At 35.7% G+C, this 19,315-nt stretch overlaps 1 protein-coding gene across 1 annotated transcript; it reads right to left on the bottom strand.

Moving 5' to 3' along the window:
• Positions 1-14,648: 14,648 nt before the first annotated feature.
• Positions 14,649-15,173, bottom strand: LOC143592601 (uncharacterized). Its single transcript, XM_077072485.1, has one exon. It carries the CDS (start codon positions 15,171-15,173, stop codon positions 14,649-14,651), a length of 525 nt encoding a protein of 174 aa, XP_076928600.1.
• Between the last annotated feature and the right edge of the window lie 4,142 nt (positions 15,174-19,315).

The raw sequence follows: 19,315 nt of genomic DNA on the forward strand, positions 1-19,315 counted from the left end.
CCGGGTATTTATATAAACCTATTTTATTATAGGTCAACCATTCAATCAATCATTCATTCATTCATTCATTCACAAAGGTTTTCAAACGAGATCACCACATCATTCACAACAGACAGTCACAGGTGAATACGTTAAACCTTTTTCAGTCAAGATAAACAGGTTGTTTATCTTTACAAAGACAGTCAATAAAGATTTATTGGGATTACGTGATCCCTATTAAAAATACAAGATAGAAAATAAAAGCAACTCAGACCGAGTACACATGTGTCTGGATCCAAACATAATCAATCTAGTCTATCAGTCAAGGCTACGTGGCCCCAGACTAGAGGTCATAATGAAAGTTCTCCAAAGGGTGTCAATTCCCGGAGAACCTTAATTGTGTGTGTATGGCAGTGGCACAATCCCAGAAATAATAGACGTTTCTGCTTAGATTTTTTCATGAAAACTATCTTGTCAGTCAAAGAAAGATTTATAAAATGTCTTTAGAGTCAACAATTCACCAGCATATCGCTGACGTATTTCCCCCCCAAATATACAGGAAATAAAGTTAGCATAGGTCAGCATGGAATTATAGCCAACTCATGGAGATAGATGCTCGCAAGGTAGAGATGGCTCAATATTTTAAATTATAAAATATTGCAAACAATATTTTAAACAAAGTTTTATAAATAAAACAAAAGTTTGAAAATCAAACTCTTGAATGTTTATTATTCGAGAAGATTTATATTAAATCAAATATTTTGTTATATTTTACAAATAAATTAATGTTTCAAAACATAAATTAATATTTTATTATAACTAAAGACTTCCGCTAAAACTCTGATATATTTTCAAAGCAGGTACCAACTATTAGTCACACGCCTAGGCCCTAAGTGCGGGTGTGACAGGTTGGTATCAGAGCCATCGATCTTAGCGAATTAGGTATTTAATCATACCTAGGATTTGATCAAATTAAGTTTATAATCATTACTAATTCAATTAAGAATAACCATTAAAATGATAAAAATTAAATGCGAATAAAATATAACAAGTACGGATAATATAGGAAAACTCGCTCCTAAAATAACTTCGTACAGATGTGTGATCGTCAATCTAGCAAAGAATTCGTTAAGCTTCGATCCGGTAAAGAGAAAGGCTATATGGGAATATCTTTTCTCCCAATTCCTATATTTAGTGACGAAATACCCAACAACATTAGAGGAAGATTCCGATTCGTTTGTTTTCCAACATCCCGCTAGCCAAGATTATTCCAAATCAGAACACGTATGGAGACGTATCAAGTAGATCCAAGAGACCAATGGTGTCGAAAGGAAAGGAAGTAATGACTTATCCAGAAGAAAATCCTTAGGGAAAGGAATATTATTCAACAATGCAACATCATTACTTTACTTATAATAAAGGAATGGATGCTGAAGAAAGACAAAAAGAAAAGAAGAAAGGAGAAAATGTTAAGAAGGACGACAAGATCAAGAAGTTGATTATTCAATGGAAGAAATAAGAATCTTAGTAGTTCTAAACAATGCAAGTACCGTGTAATCTTGTAATAACATAAATAAAAGATGTATTTAAATTTCCTCGAAATTAGTAATGTATCTTTTATAAAGAATTATGTCAAGAAAGATTACACAAACTCTCAAGATAATTCTTCCAAGTACATCTGGAAGTAAGAGAGTAATAGCTAACAAAAAAAGGAAAGGTCCAGGTGGACAAAGTCTAAAAGATGACGACGTTACGAGAAATAACAAGCAAGTATTAAATTAAACATGACCTAGAAATAAGAATTTTAGAAATTATTAAGGTCTATTTGTATACAAGGTATGTACTAACTATTTCAAGAATATGCAACAAGAAAATATTGATGCCTCTCAAGAACCCCATCGAATATCGTCATTAAAATACTTGGAAATAATATAATTATCGTTTCAAACGATTATTTCAAAGCAAAGAATAATTAATTAGATTGTGTCATTACGAGATGAACAATCTCAAGAAAGATTAGAAAGAAGTATACTCGAAATGCGACAGACTTAATTAAACATTCTATAAACAAATCAATAAGAATGTCACACTCTTGTAACAAACATTTTATCGTTAACATATAAGTAAGAATTTCATTCATACTAAAATGCTATTCTGTTCACAGAATGTCGAACCCAAACAATCCAGAGAATAATGATGAAGCTTCAACTCATAGAAGCAACAAGGATACGACAAAACCTGCACAGGAGATTCTTGAGCAGTATCTGGTCAAAATCCAAGACATGATTCATAACGCAATGACTCCCTTCATCGATGCAATGAAAGAAGGGTCACACAAACAAAAAATAGAACATTCAAATAAATCATCGAGAACTCATCCGTATAAGAAACATTCTCATCATGATGAAAGTGTTCATAGCTCCAACGCTGAGATCAAACTCAATCGTAAATTCAAGAAACAACTAGTAATTCAAGGAAGTAGTTTTAAGAACTTCAAGGAATTTGGACCAAAAGAATTCTATGGCGATAAAGGAGCCATATCAGCCGTACGATGGCTTGAAGAAATCGAGTCCATTGTTATCATCAGCAATTGTACTGATATTCAAAGATTCAATACTCCTCTCAATACTTCAAAGGTGAGGCTTTGGAGTGGTGGAATACCCTGATCATGTCAAAGGGTAGAGAAACTATGTACCAATTGAAGTGAGAAGAATTCAGAGAACTGGTGTTATGAAATTTCTCTCCCATGGATGAACTCGATCTTATTCAAACTAAGTTTTTAAACCTCAAGATGGAAGACACTAATCTCAGAGAATACAATACTAAGTTTCATGAGTATTGTAGATTAGTACCACATTTGGTAATACCCGAATCCAACAAAGTAACCCGCTACATTTGGGGTTTACCTCGGGAATTAGAGATATGGTAAGATATCATTTGCCTCAAACCGCTATTTAGCCATGGAATTAGCCGGTTATCTTATGAATGGTCTTATTAGAAATCAAGAAGAAGATAAGAATGACAAAGGAAAGAGAGAAGAAATCAAGGAAAAGAAAACAAAGAAAGGAAAAGAAAAGGAGGAAGGGTATTTTAAATATACAAGACCAATCTGCCAAAACTGTGGCAAGTGACATCACGGGAAAACAATTGTATGTTTTAGCTGTGGAGAAAACGGACACTTCAGCTCAGAATGTCCGAATAAGACAAACAACGTTATTGGAAGTGGTGCTAGGAAAGGAAAGGCTAATATTTTAAACATGCAAGATGCACCCAACCAGGAATAGAAGTAGACAAGAGTATGCCAATGAAAGTCAAGATCTAAAGGCATTAGAAATAACTAATAGTTTTTGTTAGCTCTTGTAAAGTGTTTGTAATCTCGTTTTAAAAGAGAAATTTTGTAATCATATAAGTGTATTTAAATCCCTAATGAATATAAAGAAAAATATTAGCATACAGATCGTGTATTTACATAAGAATGCTAATACCTATGAAAACAGATAGTTTATACTTCATCATCTATAGAAAGATGAACTAAGGATGAAACGAACGAATTAATACATAAGAATATGTCTACTCAAGAAAAATCAATTATCCGAACATTGAAATTTCAAGAGTATAATTGATAGAAATAAACGGAAGGAATCCGTCAAGATCAAGAAGTAAAGGAATATCATTACTCAAGTATGAATATCTTGAAAGGTATCAAGATGAGTAAGTTAAAAGGATTCGATAGACTGAATCCAAGAAGCAATCTTGTTAACATCAGTAAATGTTTAGAATACAAAGGTAAGGTAAATAGTTAAACATGACTGGCCACTGTGCTTAGCAATTTACAATTACTTATATTATTCTCAACTATTGACTGAATATGTCACCCAAAGATATAAGTTAACAACAAATCATAAATTACAAACCATACAAATAGTTCAAGTTAAGCTCAAGCAGCAGATTAGAAAAAGTCTGATGATAAATCGATAAGCAAGAAATCACTCACCACGAATCTCGAGGACGAGATTCATTCCAAGGTGGGGAGGATTTAACATTCCCAAAAGTTCGATCCAAAAATGGCAAGTTAGTAAAACTAAAGGGGTTTAAAAAAAATAAAAAAATAAAAAAAAAATTTTGACTTACTGACCCATCGCGATACGCGATAGGCATAGCCAAAGAGGCCATTGCGATACGCGATGGTCCTTGATGACACATCAACACGTGTCACTCGGAGGTGACACGTGGCATACGACGCGACACGTGGCAGGCCAAGTGTCAACACGTGGTAGAGGTGTGGTTAAGACAGTGACACGTGTCGCCACGTGGCGACACGTGGCACTCTCTGAGTAACGCGTGTCATCGCGATACGCGATGATCAAAAGGAAAGGTTCCATTGCGTATCGCGATGGGACCGAATTTCAGCTATAAATAGGAGCCTTCATGGCTCATTCCATTCACACCAAAACCCATTCTCTCTCTAGAAACGTTCTCTCTCTACCTCGGTTTCCGTGCCACCGACCCGAAAACTATAACCTCGTAATCCGTACCATATACCAACGACACATCGAAGTTCGTACCGACAAACCCAACGACCGACGCACCTCTTTTTGCGTGCCGACCTCGTAACGCATGACGACCCCGTAAACCGTGCCGACTTGACATTCTGCCTCGAAGTATGTGCACGACCTGGCAACCCCCGAACGTTGCCTCGATTTGCGTGCCGAGGAGTTGTTGATCAAGATTCTCAAAGTACGTGCAAACGTCGAAGTGCTGCCCGAGAATCTAGAAAATAATAAGCTAAGCAAGGTAAGAGTTCTGTCCGAATAAAATATTAATAAAATAATAAAGGCTTAGACCCTAGTCAGGGGTATAGCCTAGACCTTGATCAAAGAATTATAAATATAATGAATAAATTAAAATAATGTTTCTTTAAGAAAGATGTAATTTTTAAAGGATATAGTTAATACATTATTTCTTCATTTCTAAGAAATATAAGATATTAACAAAGGATAGAGATAATTGACGTTTCTTCCTAAAGAGAAACCATATCACATAGTTAGCAAATATAGAGAAGATATCTTATCAAAATATTTCATTCAAACAAAAGATCAATCAAGGTTTAAGCTATCAAAACCAGACTAAAGGTCTGTAGCCGGATTAAAAGACGATCCGGATATTTATATAAACCTATTTTATTATAGGTCAATCATTCAATCAATCATTCATCATGGAGATAGATGCTCGCAAGGTAGAGATGACTCAATATTTTAAATTATTAAAATATTGCAAACAATATTTCAACAAAGTTTTATAAATATAACAAAAGTTTGAAAGTCAAACTCTTGAATGTTTATTATTCGAGAAGCTTTATATTAAATCAAATATTTTGTTATATTTTACAAATAAATTAATGTTTCAAAACATAAATTAATATTTTATTATAAACTAAAGACTTCCGCTAAAACTCTGATATATTTTCAAAGCAGGTACCAACTATTAGTCACACGCCTAGGCCCTAAGTACGGGTGTGACACCTTGGAGGAGCATTCAATACTCTCCAAACACTTCCTTCCACCACCATTCATAAGGGAATCAATCCCATCCATCCAACCTTTGAAGATTTAGGAGATTAAGTTTTTTAGGAAAAGTCATTAACATCAAATATTAGTCATCCAAATTAATTGGATTGTTTCAATTTGATCATGTTTGTATCTATTATTTTGATAATTATCAGCATGTATATTATTGGCTAAACTTTCATAGTATCATATTGGTTAATAATGAATCTTAATTAAAGTTTAATTATGGTAGTAACACATGTGATCGGTTTTTTAATAAGTAATGGTTGTGTTGCAATTATCAATTGATGAGGAAAGTTAAAATGCTCTTAAAAGATACCCCAAGTGCTAAGCTTGACGGTAAGCCAAGAAATTACTAGTCTTGCGAAGCCTTGATGGACCTTAAAATAGACATCAAGACCCCAGACTTGATGATAAGTCGAGAAATCGCTATTCTTATGAGGACATGGTAGTTAAACCAAGTTAAGAGGAATTTTTACCAAAATGATACACTTTTATATTTGATCTTTTTCCTACCTTAAAAGACAAAAACCCAAAAATATTGTCTTATATTTATACTTAGAACTTATTTACAAAAAACCAAAACCAAAGTGATCTTTACTCCTGGTTAAATAAATACAACGATTTAGTAGTAACAATCTATAAGTTTGTCTATTGATCGATACTTGGTTCTTACGTGTATTTTACAACATATACGATATGTACACTTGCCTATTTGCGTGTGGTTTAGTTAAGATAATAACCAGTTTTATAAATTTAAAACTCAACATTGTGTGAACATACATTTGAAAAAATTTACACCTATTTCATATTACACATGTCACACGTCAAGTTTTTTGGCGCCGTTGCCGGGGACACACGATGAATTTTTACAAACAATATGAGTATTTATTAAACCTTGTTTATAATATATATATTAAAACCTATTAAAACTACCAAACATATATTTCTATCCTCTTTATTTTGCATTTTAAGTTTTAGTTTGTAATTTTTATCATTTTAGTTGATAAGTTGCTTACCTTAGTTTAATTTTAGTTGTGCTTTTAGATCGTTACATTCTTAGTTAGTGTATGTCCTCTATATCTACTCCCGACCTCATTTCATCACTTTCTGAACCTGAACGCCACTTTCACCAAAGAAAACACACTTGTAACATCCCGTTTTCTCGTTTCAGTTAATAAAATAAAATATGAGTTATTATGAGTCAGGCTAGTGTTGGGTTAAATAGATATGGGTAATGGACTTGGATTAGAAAGGAAGAAAGACCATGGTCTTAAGCCCATGACCCAAATATAAATACCTTAATTATCCATTAATACCCTCATTCTCATCCATTCCCTACATTATCCAAAACACACACTTAAGCTCTCTCTTATATTTCTCTCTTTCCCTAAACGAAACGAAGAAGAAGAACCGATCCCGAACCGAGGTAATGATAGTATGATATTACATGGATCCAAACCCGCTAGATCAAGTCGCGAAACGGCGAGCCGACACCCTAAATCGTTAAAGGCACGAGATCCGGATGGAATCTGGCATAAAACCATCAAAAGATGAGCTTAGGGGTCACCCTAGCTCAGATCTGGATCGAACGGGACGAAACACGGTGTAAAATGGGGTGAAATACGTTCTACCGGCTACCTCCCGTTTTTCTGGCACGACGTCGCTAGAAAGACGGCGCCGGAAAGGCTGAGTACGAGGATAAGGGAATGTCAGAGAATGTTTCTGACATTCTCTGACCTAACCCTAATTCGTTAACGGAATAATAACGAATGAACAAGCAATTCGTTATGCCCATTCATTAAGAAGATATAACGAATTAGAATTAGTTCGTTAAGCCATTCGTTAAGAGATTCGTTAATGGAGAACTGGTGACTGAACCCCAGTTCGTTATAAAGGCTAGTTAGTTATAAATACCAGATCGTAATAAAGGTCCATTCATTAAGAAATAACGAATGAGTCCATTCGTTATGAGAGAACGCATTCGTTAAGAAGTAACGAATGAGTCCATTCGTTAACGAACTAAGTTTGTAAGAATGACAGAAAGGTCTCTGGACTTAGAAAAGAATGGATCAATTACAAAGAAGCCCTAGAACTTTATGAGTTAGCAATAAAATAATAAATTAAGTATTTTAATGAAAAATGTGTAAGACAGTTAATGGTAATAAAACTTTTCCAAGCTGACTTGGCAGCTCGACCTCAGCCAGGGGCTCTGCCCCTTGGACCCTGCTATGGGCTGCCACCCCTAAAACCCCACTACCAGGGGCGCTGCCCCGGACCCCCGTTCGTTGAGGGTTATAAATAAACTAGAAACGCGATATGAGTAGTGATAGTTAACTGATACGTGTAATTGTTATACAGTTAGTCGCGCACAGCTAAGAAAAGAAATAACCATTAACGGTGAACGTAACAGGACTCAGGTGAGTTTCTAGCCCCACTTCCTTGTTATGTTTTTGTGGCTATGTGCATACTCAATGTTAATTTTAATACACTTACATAAATGGTAAGTGTATGCTATTATGATATATGTGATAGTATGTATGAATGTATGAATGAAAGCTCATCGGTGCGTGAACGATCTTCGGATATTGCACGTATTGATGGGAAAAGTAATATTAGTATGCCTTGTATGAAGTATGTAAGTATGAAAGTAATGAAATGAGTATGTACGATAGTACGATTATATAAAGAAAGGTATGTATGGTTATAGCACGAACGAAAGGTATGGTTAAGTAGAGAACATACCCTAATATTATCTGCGAATGTAGGGAACAGACCCTAATAATATCTGCGAATGTAGGGAACAGACCCTAATAATATCTGCGACGGTAGGGAACGGACCCTAATAATATCTACGAATGTAGGGAACAAACCCTAATAATATCCGCGAATGTAGGGAACATACCCTAATAATATCTGCGAATGTTATAGGGCAGAATGCTCTTTAAAACGTATATGTATGAATGAAAGTATGTATGTACGTAAGTATGGAAGAAAGAATGAATGTATGAATGTATGTAAGTATGTAAGGAAAGATGAAGGTATGTATCTTCAGATACGTGTTTACGTTAGTATGTGCATGTAATGTATGTTGCCTAATTAACTAGAACTCACTCAGCGTAGGTGACTTTTTGTATGCACGTAGGTTAACAGGCTGAGACATCTGGTTTGAGTGGGACACCTGGCAGATTGAAGAGGCTGGCATCTGAAGATTTGTCATGATGTTTTGATGTTATCATTTATGCTATGTTTTAAAAGACAAGTTACGAATGTTTGTAATGAATGGTTGACTATTATTATGATTCCGCGAAAGTTTTAATTAACTCTGATATTCAAAACTGTGTTTATGAGTACACGATGAAAAACCGGGTCTAGGGGTTTCAAACCTGCGCCCTGGACCATTCCAAAGTCTTAACACTCACGCACCAACCATCATGTTGGTGCGTTAACTTGTGAATGTTAACAGTTCTTAAAATATATAACCCAAATCAGACTTCGTCCCAATCAAAATCAAACCCTAGGTGATTTAATTGGCTTAAATGTTTATTATGGGTAAAAATTATATTGGGGTTTTTGTTAGACGGTGATGGACGATTAGATTGCACATACTAATTACCTTAAAATGTTATGGATTGAGGGTGAACGGCGAACAAGAATTCGGCGCCAACTTGGAAGTCGAAGCAAGTGCTAACAACAAGTGATGATGCAATTGATTTAGGGTCACTGAGTAACAGAGGAGGCGTGTACTTGTTTAATTGAATTATTATCAAGTCTAAATATTGTAATGGCGAGTTGATAAAGTTGGTTTGTTATTTTGATAAACAAAATCAGTTGATGATCTAATTTCCTAATTAACACGTCGGTGTATGTCGAATTAGGTATGCAAATGATTTTCCAGAATCAATTTTGATTTTACTACGAGAATTATGTAACAAGAAATTGAAGGGGGGGGGGGGGGTTATTTGGCAACGGGAGGGAAGAAGAATATATTATTTTTTGTAAACTTTGCAAACAAGTTCGTGATAAATTAGTGAGATACATATTTGGTTTAAAGTTGATTAAGGGGTTATTTGTGAAACAAACCCAAAGTTAATAACCATTTAATTCATAGTATTCGTTAAATAAATAAATCGAGTAACTTGCTGACACAGAACATTCAAATAAATGCGAGGGTATATTATTTGGATTACCCGGATATGGGTCGGGTCGGGTAATGGATAAGTACACAAATTAAATATAAAAGAAATGAAATGTTACAGTATCCCCTACTTTTGGGAATTTCGTCCCAAAATTAGAGAATTAGTTGTAAAGATTATATGAGGATTGATGTGCTTAAAATAACACATATTTATTGCTTTATTTTATCCCCGTGTTATGCACGTTTACTGGAAATATCATGAAATTATATACTTATTTATCTATTTGTGAATTTTCAGGACTTGGTTGGTGATTTACATGATTTTGAATATTTTGTGAAGATAAAAAGAAGAAACTGGCCTTTATGCAAAAAACATGATCATGTTCACAAATAAGCATGACCATGTCTTCATACCCTATTTTATACTGGCGTAACTTTCACACATAACCATGTCTTTGTATGGACATGATCACGTCACTCCTTTCTTAATATCTAGATCTATTTTAAAGTTGTGCCTCAACAAAGCAATGCCAGCTCGTGCCTTTATTCCTCATCAGTCAAGGTTCCCAATTCTAGCTCAGTTAAGCTGTATACACTCCTTTAACATTCTTTTTTCCGTTAGGCCATGTTTTAACATGATCATGTTCTCCTCCAAAAATGATCATGTCTCTTTTATTTATATAAGGAACAAGCGTCCAGAAGAAAAAAGGGAGTCCCATGGTGTTTTGAACCCACTTTTAGCTTCTAAACCTTGGTGAAGTTTAGTAATAATTTATTGTATTTATGGATTATTGGCTAGAACTTTGAAGGATTCCAACATCAAGAAAAGTGTCATCCATAATCTAGATTGGATTCTTGGTTTGATTATTCTTGATTTTACCATGAAGTTCGTTATCTTTTCAAGCTTGTATGTTGTTCTTGAGCTCATGATGAGCTAAAATCTTTGTTATCACTTTGATTTAGATGAAGTTTAGTAATAATAGATGGTATTTATGGATTATTGGCAAGGATTTTAGTGTTATAGACATTTCATTATTATTCTTCAATGTTTTTGTGAATTTAAAGGTTTCTTATGTCATGATATTCAAGACTTGTGGTTGTTTGGTTATGTAATGTTGGAAAACTTATGATTTAAGCATCCATTCATGGATTTGTATATTTTTATGCTAGTCTATGTCTTTTGAACTAGGAATGGTGAATGAAGTCTTGATTATTGATTATTCATGATAAACTCTTGAATGTGTATCCTTATGCTTATGTTTGGAAAGACAAAAGTATTTATTATGATTTGTCATGTTAAGTGCTATGTCTATCTAGGGTTTACTGACACGAACATCTAATTTATGTATTATTGATATGAACATCATAAGTTGAAGAAGTGGATGATTATTGTTAGTGCACGAAATGGCTGTCCGTAGCATTCGAATAAGTTATACATAGTCTAGATTGTTTATTTATTGTAAATGGCCCATTTGCTATGGTTTGTATAGCGAATGAGGTCCATTCGTTATATGCTAGGCTAGTTCGTTAAGGTATAAGCTCATTCGTTATGGTAGCATAACGAATGAGAACTGGTTCGTTAAGTGATTAGCCTAAACATAGCGAATTAGGCTTATGTTAACGAATGGGAGTGTGCAGCCTATATATAGGATGCTCCCATTCATAATTATATGAGATCACACATATGAGAGGTGTGAGGTACTATATCTAAGTTATATTCTCTCTAAGTTATGTATTTATCCACCATAATGTATTTTCTCCATATTTATCAATAAACTATGTATTTAATGTATCTTAGATTCGTATTGTATAATCGATGTATCATAGCGGCTAGATCAGTAACGGGTTCCTACAATTATTGCTTAGTTTAATCAACTTTAGGTGGATTCTTTGTTTTTCATGTTATCTTTCCAAAGAGTTGTTGGATTAGTCACCCGTGATAGGAAACTAGTCCATACCATCATGAAACATTGACATAGTCGTATCACTCATCCTACTTGAATGACTTAGGTGGTTAGTTTATATCTTTCATTCTAACTTTCCAACAAAGTATATGATTAGATATCTTTAGCGAGATTCTAGTTACTTGCGTTTTGTGGTCTTGCCATGTATCCATAATTGTTGTCAGTTGTGAGCTAAACGGATTCAAGATTAAAGTGATATTATTGCTTTTGTGTTATTTAGCTTAGTTGTTATATTTTGCATGATATTTTATTTAAAACCAACCTACTTGTTATTTTAGCCAGTTAGACATTAGCAAAGATTTAGTATCAAGAACTATCGTGTCCATGGATCGATACTTGGTTCTTATTGATACTATACTACATATACAAAGGTACACTTGCGTAAGTGTGTGTGGTTTAGTTTTGAGGTGAAAATCATTTCTATAAATTTAAAACGCAATTGTGCGAAAAATCATTATTAAAAATATATACGATTCACGCACACCAAGGCTACTTTAGCTTCATTTGATCTTCACGTTCCCAAGTAAACTCTGCGCCTTGTTTATAATCCCAATGGACTTTAACCAAGGGTATGCGGCTTTGTTTGGTGACTTTGTCCATGAGGTCCATGATTCTGACGGGGTTTTCAAAAAAATGCATGGTCTTATCGATACGAAATTCATTGAGGTGTATGTGGAGATTACCATCGGTAAGACACTTCTTGAGGTTCAACACATGAAACACCGGGTGAACATTTAAGAGTTCGAGAGGGAGTTTGAGTCTATAAGCAACATGACCAACTCTATTGAGAATTTCAAAAGGACCAACAAATTGCGAAGCTAGCTTTCCTTTCTTTCCAAATCTAATCACTCCCTTACACGGAGACACTTTGAGCAGTACCCTATCACCAATATTGAATTTGACTCTTTTATCCACATAACTCTTTTATACACATATCTCTTTTGGCTGCTACGAGCGACGAGAAGACTTTGACGAATTTGAGCTATACGATTAGTCGTTTCTTGTACTAATTCTGGACTGGTGATTTGGGATTCTTTGACTTCGTTCCAACAGATTGGGGAACAAAATTTATGACCATAAAGGGCTTGAAAAGGTGCCATACCAATTCTTGAATGAAAACTATTATTATGCAAGAATTCTATGAGTGGTAAATGAGAATCCCAATTGCCCCCAAAAATCGAGGACACAAGAGTGGAGAATGTATTCTAGAGTTTGAATCGGGCCATTATGTTGCGGTGATAGGCAGTACTTAGATCCAAATGAGTTCCCATGGCCGATTGGAGATATTTTTAAAAGAGAGAAGTAAAACAACCATCTCGATCAGAAATAATTATTAACAAAGTTTCATGATGACACACAATCTTCTCCACATAAATTCGCGCTAACTGATCAACGAAATACGTTTCTTTGATGGGAATAAAATGAGCATACCTATTCAAATTATCGATGATCATCCAAATCCTATCATGTTTCTTACGAGTCGAAGGGAGCTTAGCAATAAAGTCCATAGCAATATCTTCCCACTTCCACTCGGGAACGAGAGGTTGCTCGACTAAACCAAAGGGTTAATGATGCTTGGTTTTTTACTTTAGATCATGTGAGACATTTCGATACATAAAGAGCAATGTCTTTCTTCATTTCGGGCCATCAATAAATGGAACGAAGATCCGCGTACATCTTATCCGCACCGGGATGAATGGAATATCATAACTTATGAGCCTCATCCATAATAAATGTGTGAAGATTTTCACGATCGAGTTTCCACAAGTGATTAAGGAAGTAGAGTAAACCATTAGGCTTAGATTCCATTTAAGTTTCCGCACCGCATGGCATCACGTCGTACATATTGCCTTCGGTGACGGATTCATGTTAGGCGTCAAGATTACGCTTTTTGAGATCACTTTGGACAAGAACACAAGTAAGAATATTGGATTCGACTTGTTTACTTCGATTGAGAGCATCGGCCACGACATTCGCTTTACCAGGATGGTAACGAATTTCGCATTCATAGTTTCAAAGAAATTCGGCCCATCGCGTTGTCTCATGTTGAGTTCTTATTGATCAAAAAATGTGTTGGAGACTCTTATGGTCAGTAAACACTACGCATTTGGTACCATAGAGATAGTACCTCCAAATCTTCAAGGCAAATACAACAACACCAAGTTCGAGATCATGCGTTGTATAACTCATTTCATGAACCTTGAGTTTTCTCGAAGCATATGCGATAACCTTGCCTCGTTGCATGAGGACACAACCAAGACCTTGGTTTGAAGCGTCACATAAAATGACAAAAGTATTCATTACCTTCGGGAAGAGAAATAATAGGAGCATTGCAAAGCATGTCCTTAAAGATTTCAAAGGCTTCTTCTTTATTTTTCCCCCACACATAAGGTTTAACCTTGTGTGTTAAAGCGGTTAGGGGCAATGCAATCTTCAAAAAGTTCCAAATGAAACAACAGTAATATCCCACCAAACCAAGAAAAAATCGGGCTTCGGTGGGAGAAGTCGTTGGTTTCCAATTCTTGACAACTTCGATCTTACCAGGATCCACGTATATACCTTTGTCGTTAACAATGTGACCCAAGAACTGCACATCTTTATGCCAAAACTTGCAGTTCGAAAACTTAGAATATAGATGTTCCTTCCGCAGGAGATCAAGGATAACATGTTGATGTTCCTTGTGTTTGTTTTCGGATTTCGAGTAGATCAAGATATCATCGATAAAGACGATTACGAATTTATCTAAGTAGGGTTTACACACACGGTTCATAAGGTCCATGAAACCGCGGGTGCATTGGTTAGCCCAAAAGGCATAACACGGAATTCATAATGCGCATATCAAGTATGGAATGCGGTCTTGGGGATGTCATCTTCATTAACGCTAAGTTGATGATAACCCGAACGGAGATCGATCTTCGATAAGAAAATAACGGTTCTTGATGGTAAGGTCATCGATGCGAAGAAGTGGATAATGGTTCTTTATGGTAAGTTTATTGAGTTCTATATAATTAATGCACATGCTGAAGGAACCATATTTCTTCTTGACAAACAAAAAAGATGCGCCTCGTGGAGAAGAACTCGGGCAAATAAAAACTTGTCCGAGAGTTCTTGTAGTTTGCTTGCAAGCTCTTGCATTTCAGATGGTGGAAGACGGAAAGGTGCTTTAGCAACGGGGTTAACTCTAGGTACAAGATCAATAGGGAATTCAACTTGGAGAATATGAGGAAGTCCGGATACGTCGGGAAAGACGTCGGGAAAATCACGCACAACTAGGATATCAGATATCTTATATTCTTTATGCTCTTTCTCCACCACGAGAGCTATGAACGCAACATGCTTCTTACGCAAATAACGTTGAGCTTGTAAACACAACATGAGGTTAAGCTTAGATGTAAGTGCATTACCAAATACATTAAGGATGCCATCATTATTGAGGGGTATACGAAGAAATTTCTCGGAGCATACAACTTCAACACGATTTAGAGTGAGCCAATCCATTCCAACAATAACGTCGAAACTACTCATTTTCATAGGAATGAGATCGATATGGAACTTGACTTTATTAAGAGTTATGACGCAATCCAAATTACCGAATTAATAATAATAGAATTCTCATAGGCTACTTCTACGGAAAACGGCTTAGAAAACTTATCCTAAGGCTTATCAATAATATATGCAAAATCCAAAAAAATAAAACTCTTTTCGACACCCTTATCAAATAACACCGAAGCAAAATGATCATTAATAAGGAACGTACCATTCACCACATCATTGGAGCTTTGAGATTTCTTAACATTCATCATAAAAGCACCGCCATCAGAACCTTGTGGTGCTTGAATTACTTGATTCAATGGAGGGGATTGGATAGCTGGAACATGAACCTGTGGAGCTGAAGGAGCCATAAGTTGAGGAACTTGGGGAACATAGGCTTGAGGTGGAAAACCTTGAGGAACTTGGGGTTGGTAGGTTTGAACTTGATAAGCCTGTGTAGTGTTGTAAGGTGCAGGTATAACTTGGGTTTGGTGAGCATGGGTGGTACAGTAAGGTGTGGGCATGGCTTTTTCTTGAGGAGCACGGCTAAGTTGAGGATACATATTAGAAGATGACTAGGATCTCCACAATTGTAGCAAGCTCGGGTATTGGGTAAACCGGGTTGAGTAGTAGCGGGCTTAGGAGCAGGAGGTGCAAACCCTTACGCGTTAGGTGGTACACGAGTGTTTGCAAGATGACTGTAACTATTGCATTGGGTGCAAAGACGGCATTGAGATTGAGTAGGGTGATGGCAGTTACACTTAGCGCATAACGGGTGAAGTCCGGTGTAAGGTATTTTGTTCGGGGCATTTTGGTTTTGTTGAGGTTTGTGATTGGGTTGGTTAACAACATAGTTTTGGTGATTGACTTTACGGTTGTTGTTTTTGTTGTTGTTGTTGTTGTTGTAGCGTTGATTGGTGTTGTGGTTTTGAGCGGGTTTAACTTTGGATTTAGCATCAGTTGAGGATTCGCTTTTGTTATTTTCAGGGTAGGTTTGGAATCCTTTAGGGATAAGGTCTCGACCCTAACACGGTCACCAGTGAGGGAAGCAACTAGGTCCATTGGCTCACCAATCGAAAAAGGGTCACGACTAACCACTGCATCACGAAAAATTATTTGTAATCCACAAGTGTATTTCTGTATGCCACGGGATACGGGGGTTACAATGTGAGGTACTATCCTGCTAAATTCCCGGAAATGGTTGGAGTAGGTAGAGTTATCACCGCCGATTTGCTTGAGTTCCCAACACTCGGTCTAAAGCCTTTGCAATTCATGTTTAGGAAAAAATTCTTTCTTCGTGGCCTCCTTGAGTTTTCCCCAAGGCATGGCCACAACCAACTCGGTTCCTTGGTTAGCTTTGAAAACATTCTATCAAGTGAGAGCTCGATCTTGGAAGACGCTCACGACGAACTTAGTCCATTTGGCATCCAGACATTCGCAATGGATTAATACGTTCTCCATTTTCTCGAAGCATTGAAGGATTTTAGTGGCATTCTCCTCACCATAGAACAGGGTAGGTTTAGCACTCAGGAAGTTCTTGAAGTCAATGTTGTTTGGAGAAGCAGATGTAGCGGAACCATTCGAGTTGAGGCTCTGGATCTGAATCATGATAGTAGGCATAACAGCAGCAAATTCTTTGGTGATCCTAGCAGCCAGTCAGCGGTCATGAGAACCAGAACGGGGTTGATGATGACGGTGGTTTTTTAGAGAAGACATTCTACGAAGAACTAAGGTAAATATTAGTAAGATAAAAGGGTAAGCTATGTAAATGTTTATGAGTTGACATAAATAATGCGATCGATGTGAGATATGTAGATAGGGAGATGAGGTTTGTTTAAAAGTTAAAATGTATTTGAATAAGTTAACTTTACGATCAACTAATGAAACATATCTTTGTGTGTTGGCCTCCCATGAGCCTTACATGGCAATTTAAATGACATGAAAAATTAGTGAATCATAAAAGAAATTGAGTTGGACAGCCCATGAGCATTCCATTGCATTTTTATTGTACTAAACAAATAACGAATTATCAAAGCGAATGAGTTGGAAGACCCATGATCGTTCCATGGCATTTTATTGTACCGACTAAATAACGAATTATGAGTAGTTGAAGCATCTCATGAACCACCACGTATGATTAAGCTCCAACAAAACATATAGTTCAAAACAATTTGATAAATGGATAGTTTGACTGCCCATGGGTTCTATGGATTTTTCACTAGACTGGTCATTTAAAAAAAGATAACACAATAATTGGAATTACCAAATTTAGCCTATAATATTGAGTACTGTGGTTAGGTTATCCTCCAGGTAAGGAATATCGTCTTACCTTGGGTTCTCGGAACCGTTTTGCCAAGGCCCGACTCACAGTTCTCTCCCCCTTCTAGTTACTACAGGAGCATGTCATACTACCTAGCCTTAAGGTGAAAGAGTAAAAGCAAAACTAGGGAATTCTTAAGGAATTTCCCAACAAATAAAAGCAATCTACTAATTTAAATAAAAATGTTTTGAGGATGATGCATAGCCTCAGAGTTGTGTGTGTGCATAATAATATAAATAAACAAATAATTTATTAATTAACTAGGTAAGCTATAAACACATAAATAGAATACATAAGGTAATAAAATAAGCACGTATGGGGTCCTAAGCATGTTACTAGGGCACCTCTAAGGACCTATCTTAAACCTTCGGCTGTGATACCAATATGTCACACCCCAAATTAAGGCTCAAACGCCGGGGCACGAATTGTTGGTTCACAACCACAAGGTACTATCATGCAATATTAAAAAGTGACAATATCTATTTAATAAATTAAAAAAAACAAATACCCAATTAATTTAAACAAAATATCCAAAGGAAAAATACATAATCAATCTAGAACAAATAAAATCTTGTCTTTTTATTAACTTAAACTTAAGCAGTCTCTACGTGAGACTTCCGTAACATCAATTCATATGGTAACCTGCAATTGCGTACAAAATAACATAAAGTTTGTCAATACGGGGTTGAGTGAGAAAAGTCACTAGTTTCAATATATTAATGATAAATAAAAATAAGCATAATTGTTATTGTTATGTATGACATTCAAATTACGAGCAAATAAAGGTGTCGTTAACCGTTGCCAAGCGAATCGGGCGTAGGCTAGTAAGACGGTCATATGATCATAATATAATGTGATTATGATCGACCTCTTCGAATCCAATAAATAAACAATGAGCAAATAGACAAGTAACAACTAGTCATTCAATAGCACACAAACAATAAATACAGTTCGCGATTGTGAATAATATGTAATATAAAAGTAGGGTTTAAGTACGCAAAAGTCCCCAAAACGTTTAAAAGATTGTAAGAAGAGGGGAATGTTCTTCTCACCGTATCAAGTATATTAACGATAATGAGATGATGATAAAAAGTAAGGATAAAATGCATAACTTCTCGAGATACGTCACCAAAGATCCCTAATTACCAATGGTAATATTAATTATAAACGAACAAAGCTATGATGGATTTGGGATATTAACAGGTTTCAAGTACTAGTGTTATTTAAAATGTTAATAGCCTTTTTATAATTATTACTGTTATAGTTATTACGCTTGGTGTTTAAAGTGTATCTACTTATGTGTGTGTGTGTGTATATATATGTATATAGAGGATGGATCTTGCGAGAAGTGATATTACAGCGAGAAGTGCGAGGAGTGAAGGTGTAACTCCATTAATCCCTAATTTCACTCCGTTTCTTATGATGTTACCTACATGTATGTAGGTTGGTTGTATTTATGTCTTAGCTACACACATTCAAACCTACCTACACACATATACATGTGTACCTACACACATTCAAACCTACCTACACACATACAAACGTACCGAGCCACATTCAAACCTACATACCTACACACATACAAACATACATACACATATACAAAAATACGTACCTACACACGTACATACGCACCTACACAATAAGATAGGGAGTGAAATTAGGGATTAATGGAGTAACACCTTCACTTCTCGCACTTCTCGCTGTAACAAAACTTCTAAAATGATCCAATACCTATATATATATGTATATTTATATACATATATATATATATATAGATTAGTTAAGAACAAGGATTTTAAATCAAGGAATACAA

The sequence above is a fragment of the Bidens hawaiensis genome, unplaced genomic scaffold (genome assembly GCF_021521415.1).
Source record: "Bidens hawaiensis isolate Kalapana, Puna unplaced genomic scaffold, B.hawaiensis_p1.1 tig00041091_1, whole genome shotgun sequence".
Classification (NCBI taxonomy): domain Eukaryota; kingdom Viridiplantae; phylum Streptophyta; class Magnoliopsida; order Asterales; family Asteraceae; genus Bidens; species Bidens hawaiensis.

Coding starts and splice junctions, on each gene's coding strand:
- LOC143592601 (XM_077072485.1), bottom strand. CDS start 15,173: ATGAGTAGTTTCGACGTTATTGTTGGAATGGATTGGCTCACTCTAAAT.